This window comes from Tiliqua scincoides, chromosome 3, assembly GCF_035046505.1.
Source record: "Tiliqua scincoides isolate rTilSci1 chromosome 3, rTilSci1.hap2, whole genome shotgun sequence".
NCBI classification, from domain to species: Eukaryota; Metazoa; Chordata; class Lepidosauria; order Squamata; family Scincidae; genus Tiliqua; species Tiliqua scincoides.
The window spans coordinates 177,503,664-177,518,857 of NC_089823.1; the positions used below are offsets into that span (position 1 = coordinate 177,503,664).

The 15,194-nt window shown below is 40.9% G+C and overlaps 1 protein-coding gene across 4 annotated transcripts in view; it reads left to right on the forward strand.

Annotated features, from left to right (window-relative positions):
• Nucleotides 1-15,194, forward strand: part of FAM204A (family with sequence similarity 204 member A) — a 54,727-nt gene that overhangs the window by 15,457 nt on the left and 24,076 nt on the right. For all 4 annotated transcript variants that reach the window (XM_066621089.1, XM_066621088.1, XM_066621087.1 and 1 more), the window contains one exon: nt 14,501-14,607. In XM_066621089.1, coding sequence (XP_066477186.1) covers nt 14,501-14,607 — 107 coding nt within the window. The remainder of the gene's footprint in view (nt 1-14,500; nt 14,608-15,194) is intronic.

Here is a 15,194-nt window from a genome sequence, read left to right on the forward strand (position 1 = left end):
ATCTGCTTGTGAAAGTTACATTGTGCAAGAATTCTAGCTATTTTTATTGGGAGCGTGCTTCTTAAAATCTATGAGTGAGATACAAGCTCTGTCTCGTTTTTAACGTCTTATAGTTCTCCCTCCCAGCCACCAATTTAAATAACATTATATGACTTCCCTGAAATGAAATTTGAAATAAATAGGCAGCATGTTCCTGCCTAGAGCTGAGGCTCTGCAGAAAGTTAGTAACATTTGGTGGCATTCCAAGTAATACTTCCATTCACAATAGTGCACTTTAAACATTCTCAGAGGAAGCTTCCTTTCAGGGAGTGTGTTTTCATGAACATTATTTAGGATGCCACTCACTAGATTTATTTGGCGAGGGGAATGTTATGGATCTGTCCTAATGTTGCTACAGATGGAACAGAAGTAACACACCATAAAAACAGAGATCCAGAAAGCAACCATGGTGAACTGCATAAGTAATGTAAAGTAAATCTCTGCATAAGATTTTTTCTAACTGCAGCCTCCTTATTCATTTGATAAGTTGCTTTTGACACTCCAAGATAATTTAAAAAGCAGTATGCAGTGCACTATGGGTAGAGGTATTTGAAAATGGTGTTATTAACTTTACTCAGAAGTAAGCCCATTGCGTTCAGTAAGCTGTAGGCTATAATCCTGTCTTAGTCACCAGAAACAAACACCTTGAAATATGCCAGCAATGTTCAGCCACTGTGCCACAGCACACTGGTGTGCCACGAATGACCCTCAGATGTACCGTAGAAGTTTGGATGAGAGTAATTTATTTGAATGGCCATTTGCAGAGTTTGAGGGAGGGCAGAACCAGTATCATTCTTCAGTCAATCTATTGTTTGGATCAGGTGTGTTATTCTGTATAAGCTTGTGCTAATGCATTTTGTTTGTTGTTTCTCTATCTTGATATTCATTTTTAAATGATAAAATATATCCTTAAATAACTAATGGTGTGCCTTGAGAATTTTAACGTCTTGTCAGTGTGTTGTGAGATGAAAAGGATTGAAAATCACTGATCTGCAGGTATGAAGAACTCATACTCATACACAGATCAGTGATTTTCAACCCTTTTCATCTCACAGCACACTGATGGCGTTAAAATTCTCAAGCCACACCATTAGTTTTTTAAGGATATGTTCAACTTTCTGATGTGATGTCAGGACAAAGAACTTGGACAATTCAGCAGGACCTCCTTATAAGGGCAGCAGAATGTATAATGTGGCAACAGAAGGTAGCTAAAGATGGCTATTTAAGGTGTATCTGGTGGACGGACAAGACTGAACACTAATGGTTTGTTGATTCAGTACATTTCTATCCTTCGTTTCTAATTATATGGTATAGGGGTGCTCAATAGGTGGATCGCAATCTACCAGTAGATCGCGAGGCAAAATGAGTAGATCGCGGAGTGCCGACCCCCCCCCCTTCAGGTGCTTCTGGGAGGAAACGCTGGGAGTAAGGCCCATTGTACTCAATGGGGCTTACTCCCAGGTAAGTGTGGCTAGGATTGCAGCCTCACAGCCTAATCCTAGGCATATCTACTCAGGAGTAAGTCCTGTTATACTCAGTGGGGCTCAAGGTACACCAACATACATTGTACACATAAATGTTATATGTTATGATGGCGCGAACATTGTAAAAAAAACTCTGGTAGCTCTCCGGGCCTTGCTGGGTTTCAAAGTAGCTCTCGAGCCAAAAAAGTATGAGCACCCCTGGTATAGGGTGACTCATATTTAACCAAGAAACAACAAAAGCCATAAAAATAGAGTTGTAACTGGCTTAATGCTTGTTTTGGGTTAGATGACTAGTGAAGGAGCTGATATTTCATTATGAAGGCCCTTAGATGTTCTAAGCCCCTTCCTCCTAAAGCTGTTCCTTGGGAATAATGACCCAGTTGGAATTTTTGCATCTGAGAATGGTAGTTTGCTCCTCCTATTCATGGAGCAAACTTCCTTTCCTAGAGGGAGCTCCTGACTTTAGTAATACCTGTCAGGTTATGACACTTGATGTTTCAGTTTGAAACTGGATTGTAGGTTTCCTACCCCTCCTTCCCCCTACAGCAGTGTTCCTGATCTTCAGGAATATGGCCAACTGCCCTTAATACTAGGTGAGACTTGTTACAAACATACAGCTTTCTTTTTATTTAGCACAGTTTAAAGCCAGCATAGAAATAAATACTGACCCGATGCCAACCTAGAAGCCATGTCAAAGATAGCTTATCACTAAGTTATCACTCATTTATATTTTTGTTAAAATGAGCTGAGATGTATTTGTGAGTGTAGCTGTTTAAGAGCCCTGACAGAATGTGTTCATTTGGTTGTGTGTGTTTTTTTAAATCAGGTGTATAGGTTTTTAATCGGTAGTATTTCCTTTTCAAGAAGCAGTAACTGGAACCTGCTGATAAAGCCTTTGCTTTGAGGCACAAATCCCAGAGTTCTTAAAGCTGTTTTCTCCCTTAATAAGTGAAACTAATTTTTGATGTATAACATTTATAAGCCTATGAAATTGATAGAACAGCATCGGTATGGGGGGGGGGGGAGAAAGGAAAAAAAAATGAAGTGATGGTTAAGAAGAAGGTATAAAAAATGTACTGAAAAGCTAGGGAATGTCAAAACAGGGCTGTCAATCTGCTTTCATTATGTTACGGGGAGAACCTATTTTTATGAACTCAGATTGTCTTAGAATCTGAGAAGTACTTAAAAACATAGACAATCTGGATGCTTTTCTCTGGCCTCTAATGCAATTCTGAATTGATTCATTAGTTCCTATTTCTCTGTGTTCACAGGGGTTTGATAGACTAGTGGACTTGCTTAGGTACCAGGATAGAAGATTACTTCATCAATGTCTGGTTATAATGTGAATTATGTTGCAGAAGACCTATGCTTCAATCCTAACCTCCTCCCCCACCAGTGTAACTACAATTGTGCTCTCAGAGATTGCTTTATGGCTGTTGTAAAGCAACCTCCTCTGATGAGCACAGCGGGCCAACTTCAGATGAGCGCAGGTGGACAGAATGAGACAGTGACAGGGATGGGGAGGAGGCAGCAGATCAGGCCCAGGAGGGGACAGGAGCAGTGGCACACACCAAGTCACAAATCCTTTCCTGGGCCTGATCCACCTTCCTGGGCCAACACAGACTTGTGCCACCAATTGAGCAAAATGCAGCAAAAGCCATGCTTGTGCCCCTGTATCACTGCATAAGAATTTAGGGATTTGAAATAAGGCGCTATCATTTTCTCATTGATCTTACCACAAACACAGCAAGACCTAGAGGCTTCCTAGCATTCCTCAGTGGGGTGTGGAAGGGTCAAATTGCCTTGCTTTGCAGGGTCCATTGGTATACAGAAGTATGGGAAATGTAGTTTACCTTACTGGGAACTAAAAATTTTATTCTTCCTGACAGTAGTGAAAGAGCATCCAGATCATAGGTTGAGGCTTATGCTGCTAGGAACATAAAAACATAAGAAAAGCCCTGCTAGATCAGACCAAAGGCTCATCTAGTCCAGCTTCCTGTATCTCACAGCGGCCCACCAGATGCCTCATGGAGCACACAAAGCAACATGATACCTGCATGCTGTTGCCTCTCCCTTGTAGCTGGCATTCAGAGATAGCCTACTTCTAGAATCAGGTGATAGACCCATCATGGCTTGTAACCTGTGATGGAATTTTCCACCATAAAATTGTCCAATCCTCTTTTAAAGGCATCTAAACCAGGTGCCATCACCACATCTTGTGGTTTGGAATTCCACAGATTAATTAATTTGAAGTCTGTCCATCTCTAGTTCTGTCACCCTCAACAGGGTAAATTTGAGAAAAGTGGGCTTTTGTCACTGAAAGCTATCAAGGTGATGATGGCGTTGAATCCTTATAGGACCACATTTCCCATGGTTCCTGCTAGATAACACAGAGCACCTCTGGAACAACTCTTAGCACTTGGGAATAGTGCTGTCAAAACTTCTAACACTTTAGCCTAGTGGTTTCTGATAGTGCAGTATTAGAGATTTCATGGACTCTGTAAAACTGCAATTTGTGAAATCCCCCACACAATAAATGTAATGTTCTTAAACATGTAAAAAGATCCATGATAATTATATCAGTTAATTAGTTTTTTTTCAATTATACAAAATATAAATTTAAGGCAAGGCTTTTCAAACCCTGGCCTGGGGCTGGATCCAGGGTTTGGGGAAAGCCCTCCATGAGCACAGCTTACTGTTCCGCCTCAACGCTGCATGTATTTCCAGTAGATCTGAGCACCAAGACACTCAGGGCAGTCCGGTCTGCCTGGACATCTAGTTACACAGTCTTCTAGGTTGCTAGGCTACAGATGTGACTTCCCAGAGCGTCCCGGTGCCCAGATCTACAGGTAATGCATGCAGCGCAGAGGTGGAACAGTAAACTCTGGTCTTAATGGGAACCCCATTTTTGTCAGGCAGTGGTAGCAAGTTTGCAGACCGCTGATCTAAGGCAGGAGTGCCCAAACCCCGGCCCTGGGGCCACTTGCGGCCCTCAAGGTCTCTCAATGCGGCCCTCAGGAAGCCCCCAGACTCCAATGAGCCTCTGGCCCTCCGGAGATTTGTTGGAGCCCACACTGGCCCGAGGCAATTGTTCTCAGCTTGAGGGAGACTGTTTGACCTCTCGCGTGAGCTGTGGGATGAGGGCTCCCTCCACTGCTTGTTGTTTCACGTCTGATGCAGTAGCGGCAGCAAAGGACAGGCCAGCCTTTTATAGGCCTTGAGGTATTGCAAGACCTTCAATCATTCATATTTCATCTTTAATATATTCATTTATGTAAACTTATGTAAATTTATTCAAATTTTAAATGTAAATTAATTCTTTTTTTCCCCGGCCCCCGACACAGTGTCTGAGAGACAATGTGGCCCTCCTGCCAAAAACTTTGGACACCCCTGATCTAAGGCATTCAAGGCACAGTTCCTCTTACTGTAGAGCAAAGGCTCCTTGATCTAGAGCAGGGGTGCTCAAACTTTCAACTTTAGGGATGTTGGACCTTTAATAAGTGTATAGAAGAGAGAATTTCAGCAGGTGCAACTTGTCATCCCACAGATGACAAGCTGCACCTGCTGAAATTCTCTCTTCTATACACTTGTTAAAGGTCCAGCATCTCTAAAGTTGAAAGTTTGAGCACCCCTGATCTAGAGTAAGCCATACTGGGTGCCACCCAATCATCCTTGTATTACAGCCAAACAGGTATATCCATGCTTCCATCATTCTGAATTCATACTCTATATTGATTGTCTCTTGTCCATCCTGCTTATACAGTCAGTTCTTGTTATCTGCTGAGTTTTGGTCTGTGGAAAACCCAGTGGGTACTGAATCAGCGGATATGGAGTCATTGATCCTATGGGATCAGTGGGGTTAGGGAGAGAGGGAACCTACTAGCAGCAGATAGCTTCAGAATGGCCCCTGCTGATAGCTTCAGGGTGGCTGTAGATGCAGTGAATAGGTTCAAAAAGGACATGGGAAACTTCAGAATGGCGCAGGAAGCTTCACAATGGCAGTGGATAGTTTCAAAATGCCCACGGATAGCTGAAAATAGATCACAGATGGCACACAGTAAGTCCTACTTTTGTTCCCCACAGATAAGGGAAAGGAAAAAGTTGCTGTGTCAGGTGCTGCCTCCTCCCTCTTCCCCCCATCTCATTCCTCCCCCACAGCCAACTCACTATCGCTGGAGGGGTCTCCTCTGTCTGTACAGCATGCACTAGGTCTCTGTTGCCTCCCCATTGTGGTCTAGAAGTGTGTGATTCTGCACACATCTGGAGTGCCTTTTTCAGTGCTGGAAAGTGCATCCCACTATCAGTCATTAGTTCTGATGGCAGGGACCATCAGTACATTTGGCTGTTGTTTGTTTAATAATTTTTTGTCCTACTTTTCTATGAGACCAGTGTCAAAGCAGCTAGCAAAAAAGATTATACGGTTCAGTACAAAATCATGCTACTGAAGCAGATAAGAGGGATGTGGGTCAGTGGGTGGGTGCAGACCACAACATTATGTTAAAGACTCTCTCTAGCTCTCTGGTGTCCTCAAGCTGCTGCAAGCAAGCCCAAGTTAAAATAGCCATTCCACAGGGAGTGTGCTGTCATACATCCTCAGATGTAGCTGTCACAGGATGGTTCTTGTCATGAAGGCCAGATGGAATTTTAAGTTTATTTATCTGAATATTCTTTGGAAAAAAAAATCTCTTTTGAATTAGAAAAAAATCCTCATTATCAAGGAATTAACAGTTATCAGATCCTGCAGAGATGCTGTATGTGAATTAACACATGGAGCACATTCTGAGAGTTCAACCATGCAAGTCCCACTGAAAATGAATGGGAGTCTTACACAACTTGTATTCATTTCAGTTACATTTGTCCAGGGGAAGTTTCTGGCAGATATTTAACACAGGCACAGTCAACTAATTTACATAGAAGGCACTGATTGTTGCATCACCATTAAAACATTAATAAAGTTAATCCCCCAAATTACATACAAAATTTACAGTAATAATTTAGGTGCCCAAAGGATTTGAAATAAATATAAATAATATTGATGAACTATATATAACTTCATCATTCTTTTACATTTTTAGGTTCTGGGGGAAAAGTAGAGACTAATGTAATTTATTTTCTTGCTAATTTTTCTCTCCTTAGTGAAGGTGTTTCTCAGTTTCTCTTCATTGAGGTTGTTTTCTCTTAACCCCTGTCATATAGTAAAGGTTATCACCTAGGATTATATTCATATGCTCTCTTAATTATGTATATCTTCTTTTTAACAAACCTTAAAAAAAGATTTCAGATGTTACAAGTCTAATTAAAGAGACAAAGCACAGTTTATACTGTAGATTTTTTTCTGCAGTTCAATTAATCAGCATGTTTTCTCTTTTAATTAAAACCATTTTAGTAAATTAAAGCCCACAGCAAAACACATATATAATTTGTTTGTAATTAGCTCTTAATTGGTGGTAGTTGAAGCTTAGCACCCTTGGTTTCTTTCTTCATGATTGCCATTTTATTAGCAGCCAGTCATTAATTAATCTTTTTTTCTAATTAGCTTATAAAACTGTTGATGGCACATTATTGTAAATGTGATTTTAAGTTCAAAGCTTGTTAATAAGCTTTCTTACTTAGAAGAACAGAGATAAAGAAATTGCTGAAAACAGTACTACAGTTCTTTTTTTTTTTTAACAGCCTTTCTTACAAGGGGACTGTGTAAAACATCTAACAGCTTATGGTTAATTTTTAATGCTTTTTTATGAATGGAAGAAGTTACTTGCACATAAATATTAAAATCTAAAACAAAGCTTAAAATAATAATAATTTTCTGTCTGTGCTTTTAATGGGGTTGTCCACACATAATTCAACAGTCTGATACCCAGCATTAGAACCCAATGAAGGTATTAGAAAGTATGTTGCACCAGAAGTTGAACAAATCACTGACAGAAGATCATTCTTACTTCAAAATCCACTCAATATTCTTGTTTGCTTTATATATTTAATATACATCAGCAATGGATAACATTCCATAACATAAAAGGGGAAAACCATTGCTACAGGCAGAACCTGAAATAACTAGATTCATATTTGATGAGAAACTGTAATATAGTATTAAAAGGCTGTTTGGTTTCTCTGATAGACTGCAGGATGCTTCAGGACCTGTTAGAATAGAGATGTTCTGTTAGAACCCCTTTGGGTTTAGCCTTTTACAGAATATACCTACATATGACATTTCTGAATCTTGCCTTGAATGTTTTGTCGCATTATTCATATCCTAGAGAGTATTATTTTACAATAGGTGTTTGAAATAAATGTTTATCTTTTTGGAATTTTATACCGCCAACTCACAGAGAGTCTCAAGGTAGTGCCCTAAAGGTAAAATACAATTATTTATACACCCAAGCATAAGATACCATAATACAAAATGTGAAAACAAATACAAGCTCAGAACAGAAGCATCAGTCATTGGACCACTAAAGGCCAGCCTGTGCAAAATAACTTTGCATTGCCCCTGGAAGTAATCCAGGCTTGAACTCAAAGAAACCTCCAAAGTAAGTGAGTTTCATGGTCTGGGAGTTATACAGAGATAGCTTGCTCACATGCCCTGTGTCTTAACTTGGCATGTGAATGGCACTTCCAAGAAAGCATACCCAGTAGATTTCAAGGCCATGGCAGGTCATAGTTCCCCTATGTAACATTTTAATCAAATAACTCAAGATCTTCTATAATGTTTTCTGAAAGTTACCGCAAATATCTTTTGCAGTTGAGCAAAAAATATTTATTTTTCTCACTGCTTCAACTTTGTTTACTATTTCAATTTCAACTGGTTTTTTTTTTTCTTTTTTCTTTTTATAAAAAAGGTTTTATGATGCTGTGCAAGAAACACTAGAAAGGGATAGCTGACAAGGAAAAAATTAAAAATTGGATAAAAAGTAAATGAATAATGTCATATTACTAAAAAGATGAGAGGCTAATTTGTGCCGACTTTTTGCTAATTTTGTTCAAGCCTCAAAATGAGGAGCTGTCACCCGTTCTGTGTAGCACTGATGACAGTGCCAATGATCCATGAAATAAGCTGCCGCTGGCTTTGTTCTGATAAGAATGAACAAATCTGCACAATGTACGGCTCCCTGAATCTCATTTTCATACTTGCATGCAGGCTAAAAGAAATAAGCTGTTTGCAGGCTTGATTAATCAGACATTTGAGGGGGTTTTGTCTCTTTGATCTCTGTCGTCTCCTAGGTAACTTGCTTGACATTAATGTTGAGCTTGAGTAAAGACAATCAGGAATTGTAGACGGAACTGATATAAAAATTAAAGACCTTAGCACTTTAAGTACTTCAGTAATGGTTCCGCTTTACTTCAGAAAACATCTGTTTTCATTTAATTAAAGAACAAAAGCGAATAGCATAAATATTTTTCATAGAAACCTGTAATTCTACCCCAAAAAGTTTAAATGTTTAAAAAATACCAATTATCATAAGTGCGTTCATACTGTTTGGAAAGAGATGAAGATTCAGAAATTTGTAACCAGGTATTCTTGATAGCTGCACATCTATCTTGTTTTTTTATTTTTTTGTGAACGATAATGAATAACAAGTTTGCCGTTATGCTGTATTAAGTTGTAAGAGCAAGATATTTGGAATGATTATCTCTGAACTTCAGTAAGACTGCTTTTTGCCTCCCAGAAAACTAACTTGATTTAAAAAGTTTGTCTTTTAAAAATCTGTACTATGTTACAAGGATGAGCCATTATATCTACATTACTTCCCAATATGATTTACACACTTTAAACCTATAAAATTGAAAGGAATTAAAAAAAAATGTCGCAGTGCGTTTGCTTGAGGTTATGCAGACGCTTTTACAAATCTTCCAAGTGGCTGTAAAGATGAATGCCTCAAGGGTCTAGCCAGGGCCCTGCTTTTCCAACCAGCTAAAGCCCTTATCTTAAATCCAAGCAAAGTACCATTAATCTTTTTGAAAGACCTTTTATGGCTTTTAATATATCCCAAATTAGAACATTTTACACCCTTGGTTCCTGAAATGTGGTGATAAAAAGCCTTTAGAGCTTAATTTTCCTTACTGCATGCTCTGACCAATTTGCAGTTCTTTGTGATAATGTTTAGACACCTTAATTAAAATGCAGCAAAATATTGGATGTTCTATATGGAAAATGCTGATACTTTGACTACACAAGAAATTGTTGTATGTATTTTTATTCATGTTCTATTGCTTCTTACAACACTGTATTTTGCTGTCTTATCTGATGACCTGAAACATTTTTTTTAATGTAAAAGCTATTGACCAAGATTTCTGCGGCTCTTATTAGGAAGAGACGTGAGACTGTATTTTGGGGTGTGGGTGGGAGGGCAAAATGCTTGGGCTGTATCAGGCATGGTTCAAACAACACATTTTTTATAATGTTGCATGATTGCACTCTATGCATCCTTTACACTATAACATTAACCTTGCAAAATGTTTCTCTCTTCCCTCCCTCCACAATAGCATGGATCATTTTAACCCATTCTAGAGCTATGATTTGCTGAGGCAGGAAGAGTCATTTTACTCCTCAAGAACCTATGAACTTAGCTAGGCCCCATTGTTGTCTTACAGAAAGCAAGCTTCTCCATAGCTAATAGAGGGTAAGCCACAACTGTATTCGCAATGATCAGATCAGGGCTAGAGGCTTGTTGTTTTTATAAGTACTTGGATGTAATGAATAATGTTTAAAATTGCAGAAATTAATATATAGGTATTTCAGAATACAAAAGGTGTTGTCTCTAAAGAAACAAATTAATTCCCACTTTTAACAGAAAAACCAACAATTTCCTGTGCTTTAAATTGATAGTTCACACACATTCCTGATTATTTAGTGATTGATTGGTACAAGTATAAAGCCCTGTCACTAATTACTTAGTTCATAATTAAAATATAGTTGATTCTGTTGTCAGGTTTCTATTCTGTACCTGTCATGGAAGTGGGATTTCCCCCTCCCTTCTGTTACATCCTTTCAGAGGAGTGAGTGGGGAAATGTGGTAAGAAGAATTTTGGGAATGTACTGCTTTGAAGGGAGGTGCCCCTTCTGTAAGATCGGGATTGTATTAAAGTGGAAATGTCCTTTCTGTTTGATCCAGATTGGAGGGAAGTGTGAAATTGTTTGAAGTAGATGGAGAAGTCGGAGGACTGCCCAACCAGAGGAATAAAAATGACAATTTAGATGTCTATGTGGAGAGTTATTGCTCTGGGAACCAAAAGGGAGTAACCCACCAGGTGGCTTGGAATTTGATGAGGGGAGGGGCAGGGGAGTTGCAAGGATTAGAAATTTATGTGGGGTAGCAACAGAGGGGCAGATCATGACTCAACAGAATTAAAGCTGTCTGATTGGACTGCACCACAAAGGGCCTTGGCTAAATAGGTAAGAGAAGTGAGCCTATAGGGCTGAGGTATTCAATCTGTGTGTCCTGCCTCCCTAGGGAGAGAAGGCTGGCTGGGCATCAGCAGAGGTGCCGCATCTCATCATGGAGCTCTCTCCATGTGCAGCCTCGCCCCAGGGACTACATTTCCCAGTGTGCCCCTCGCCCTGGGTGTCCTGGGATTGGTCAAGGCTGGAAGAGAGGAGAAGAGTGCAGAGGTGCTGCATCTCATCAGCACAGGGTGCGCTCCTGACAGGCTTCAAACTGGGAGGGAAGAGTAAGCTCAGCGAAGGAGGGAGCCAGCGTGCTCTTAGTGGGGGGATGTCCAAATGCCCCAGCCTGCATTCCTCCGTCTTCCCTGGGGGGAACAGGGGTGTCATCTTCATGTTGGGTGTATGTGTGTGAGCAGCCCCCATCTACTTTGGGGTGAGTTGTAATCTTGCTCTGCGGCTGCAATCCTTTCCACACTTTCCAGGGAGTAAGCTCCATTGACTCAAATGGGATTTACTTCTGAGTAGACCTACATAGGCTTGGAATCTGTGTCAGCTTAACCTCACCTTTCTCTTTTTCCTCCCTCTTCAAAAAAGAAAAAAAGCCACTCTTGATGGCTTTGTCTCCAAAAATTGATTAAAAATAAAAATCCCCATTCCTTTTTAGCCATTCCCCTTTTTCCTCCTGCCTCCTTATGGGTTGGCTGCTATTGTAAGACAAAAGGCACAATCCTAGCTAGGTCTACTCAGAAGTAAGTCCTATTGTGTTCAATGGGACTTACTCCCAGGAAAGTGGGGTTACGATTCCAGCCAAACAGTCTCTAGGTCTCAGTTTGCAATTAGCAGATACACACAAAACAAAGTCTTCCCCTCCCCCAGCAAATTCATCACTTCACGCCCCCCCCCCCGTTCCCCAAACCCTCCAGGAGTGTTGCTCAGGGCACAGTCCTAAGCAGGTCTACTCAGAAGTAAGTCCTATTTTGTTCAATGGGGGTTACTCTCAGGTAAGTGTGGTTAGGATTGCAGCCTCAGAGTGCTGGCAGCTGTTTTTTTGTTTCTAGTGTACAATTATAACACCTTCATCCCCGTTTTGCGGGTAACTGAGGTGAGGTGTTGTAATGGGGAGTCGTGGCCAATGGCTACAAGGATCTGGGGAGGCGCGAGCCGGAAAAGTTTAAGAACCACTGCTATAGGGTATAATTTGTGGTTGGAGTGTAGTGGGACACTGTCTGTTTGAGCACCAACCCTGCATGGCAGGACTCTGACAATTTAGTCATGTAGTAAGTAGTTGTTTTCTGTTGCTTTTTAAATGTAGTATCTCACAGCGTAATCCTGTGCTCCATTGGTGCAGCAGCAGCTGAGTATCTCAAATGTGCAGCAAAAAAGTCCATTTTGTCTATATTTTGAAAGAATGAATCACTTCTATACATGTGATATTTAAGACAATGGGCAAACCTGTATGTACCTAGAACTCTGTGTACATTGGAAACCCTTCCACGTGCCAGAGCTCCTGGATTGAGGCTAAAGTATATCTTGAGCCACTTGGTCCATCAAATGCGTGTAGTAAGCGTGTAGTAAAAGTGTCAGTTTCTGTGGTCTATGATTACAAAGCATTTGATGTAGTAGAACCAATATTATCTTTCCCAGCTGACATGAATCAGCTTCCAATTTACAGTTGTATAGAATGGAAGTAGCTGTCAGTCCTATTAATCTTCTGCAGTAAAGTACATTAACTACTTGTTCATTCCTCTTTTAATTAATGGTATGCTTATAATAAAGCATTGCCCAAAGATCAGAATGCTTTCATCTGAATAGTGGAACTACAAGGAGCAAAGTAGTACATCCCTTAGAGCAGCACTAAGGGATGTGGGTTGTGACTCACTTGATGGTTCACTGCTCAAGGACAGGTGGGTTGAGAGTTGGGCCCACATGTCCTTTCCTCTGTTTGGCTCCAAATTTGGCTCCGGATTGAAGCCAAATGGATGCAACCAGAGTCCATTTCTGGGTCACAACCCACCTCTGGAGGCCACTCGAAACCACTTTCATGGGCCTTGAAAAGCCTCAGGAAGTGACTCCTGGGTCACTTCCAGTTTTGGGAACACTACTTTCAGTTGCATCCAAAGGCATTTTGGAGTCCTGTGGAGGGTTGCGGTAGCAGCACTTGAGGTCATAGTGGGTCACGGCTCCAGTAAGTTTGAAAACACTACTGTAGAGTATTTGGTGTGAGCTTTCCTTTTTTTCTAACGAGAAGGTTAAGGTGACGTATGGGTAATGGGGTTCTAAGATAAACATAGCACATTTATATTTTGAAAAGTGGGCACTGGCTGTCATATCATATCATTTATAATCAGCATGTGTTTTTTTCCTCATCCCTAAAATAGATGATAGATGAGGATTCTCATGGTTGGTGAGGAGGGTAGACCTGGGAAGTAGGACTCTCATATGCATGTGCGCATATACGTGTGTACGCACTAGAAATTGGACCCTGGTTTGTCTGTGCACATATACATGTGTATACACTAAAATGTATGCATATATGCAGGTGTCAGGCAGTCTCTTCCACTATGTTTCTCCTGTCCCATTTTGTTCCTTCCGCCACATGTGGCTCTCTTACTGTGATCCCTGCCATGATAGTCTGGTAGTGCTGCCACCATCAGTACTGGAACTGGGAGGAAGTGCCTTCAGGGAAGTGTAAATCATTAGTTTTTGGCAACCCTTGATACAAACTCTCAGCTTGTGTTTAAGAACATTGCGAAAGGGAACAATATTATCTCCACAGTTTTAGGAGATTTCCTTTTTATAGAGAAACATGATTTCTCTGCTTTTATTTTAAAAGCATTTTTCTGGTCATGATTGTGCAATCTTAATAAAAAAAACATTTACAGTAATCTGTGTAATTTTTCGTTGTCTGTAGATAGCAGAATGATGTCTGGTGGATATTTGCATCAATGAAGAATCAAAAATCATTTTTCAGTAGTCGGGTCATAGTCCATTGGGTATCAAATGTTGTAACAAATGTCAAAATCAGTCTTGTGCCTGTTCCATTTAATAGGAGGGAACTGGTGATGGATTGTATCCTCATTTGCCCTCCTGAAATTTGCTCTTAAAAACATTGAAAGCCATCTTAATTGTCTGAAATCTCAAGAACCCACGTTTGTACCCAGGAGCTTCCAAATGTGGGCCAGTGCTTTCTTGGTTTTATATTCCCTTTAGAGCTCCTTCATAGAACATACTTTTATGAGTGGCTATTAGCTATGACTACGAAGTGGAACCTCCACCTACAGAGTTAGTCATATTCAAGCCACTGAATATCATTTGCTGGAGTCCAACAGCAAGCAAGGACTGTGGCCTCGTGCGCTTCCTTAGAGTTAGCCATTCTGAGAAACATCATACTCCACTAGAAGAACCTTTAGTTTGATCTTACCTTACTTGCATTCTGCCTTTGCTGCTTATTCCCGTGTACAGGGTTGCAGCCTTTATAATCCTTTCACCTGTCTAATGAATATATGTAGAAATGTTCCCATATGACTGATGCAAGATACACACACACACATTTTGTTGTTAATTTCTTCCTTTGATTGTTTTCTACCCTTAGCTTGGTGTGAAAATTGCCAGTGCTGTTGCTTGCCGAAATTTTGTGAAAGCAAAACAAGAGGCAGAGGCTTCTCAAGAATCCCAAAAGAAAAAGAAGCTTGCATGGGGGTACGTTGTTGGTTTTCTGCATTTAACACTAATAGGGATTCTGATGGCAGAATCTTAACATGAAGTGACCGCTGCACCTGCCAAAGGTGTCACAAACATACCATAAAGTATGTTCATGACACTTCAGCAGCGCTGGCTAAGCAACCTGTGCTACCCTGCCGATTCTGAATCCCAACAATCAGTAAAGTTGCGCCAGGTGGCCCTCTTCTGGGCAGGGAGAGGGTGGATTGAAGGGCAGATCAGGCCCAGGAAGGGGCGGGACCGGTGAAACAGGCCTCTGCCGTACCCTAATTCTCCTCCTGGCCTGCCAAGTGTTATTACACCAGGCTTCCCTGATTTGTATCGGCTAAATAGCTAATGTGAATCATAGGAACAACTGGGGCTTTACTCAGGGTAAGGGGAAGTATATCCCCTTAGATCTGTGGTTTTCAAACTTTCCGGGAGTTTGAAACCCCAGTAAGTCTTGGCGGGGGCAGGGGGGAGGCAGCAGGGACAGGGGGAAGGCAGCAATGCGATCCCCAGGATTGTGTCGCTCGGGGCTGCGATGCACTCACCAGTCCCTGCAGCAGCCGTCCCAGTGTGCGGGG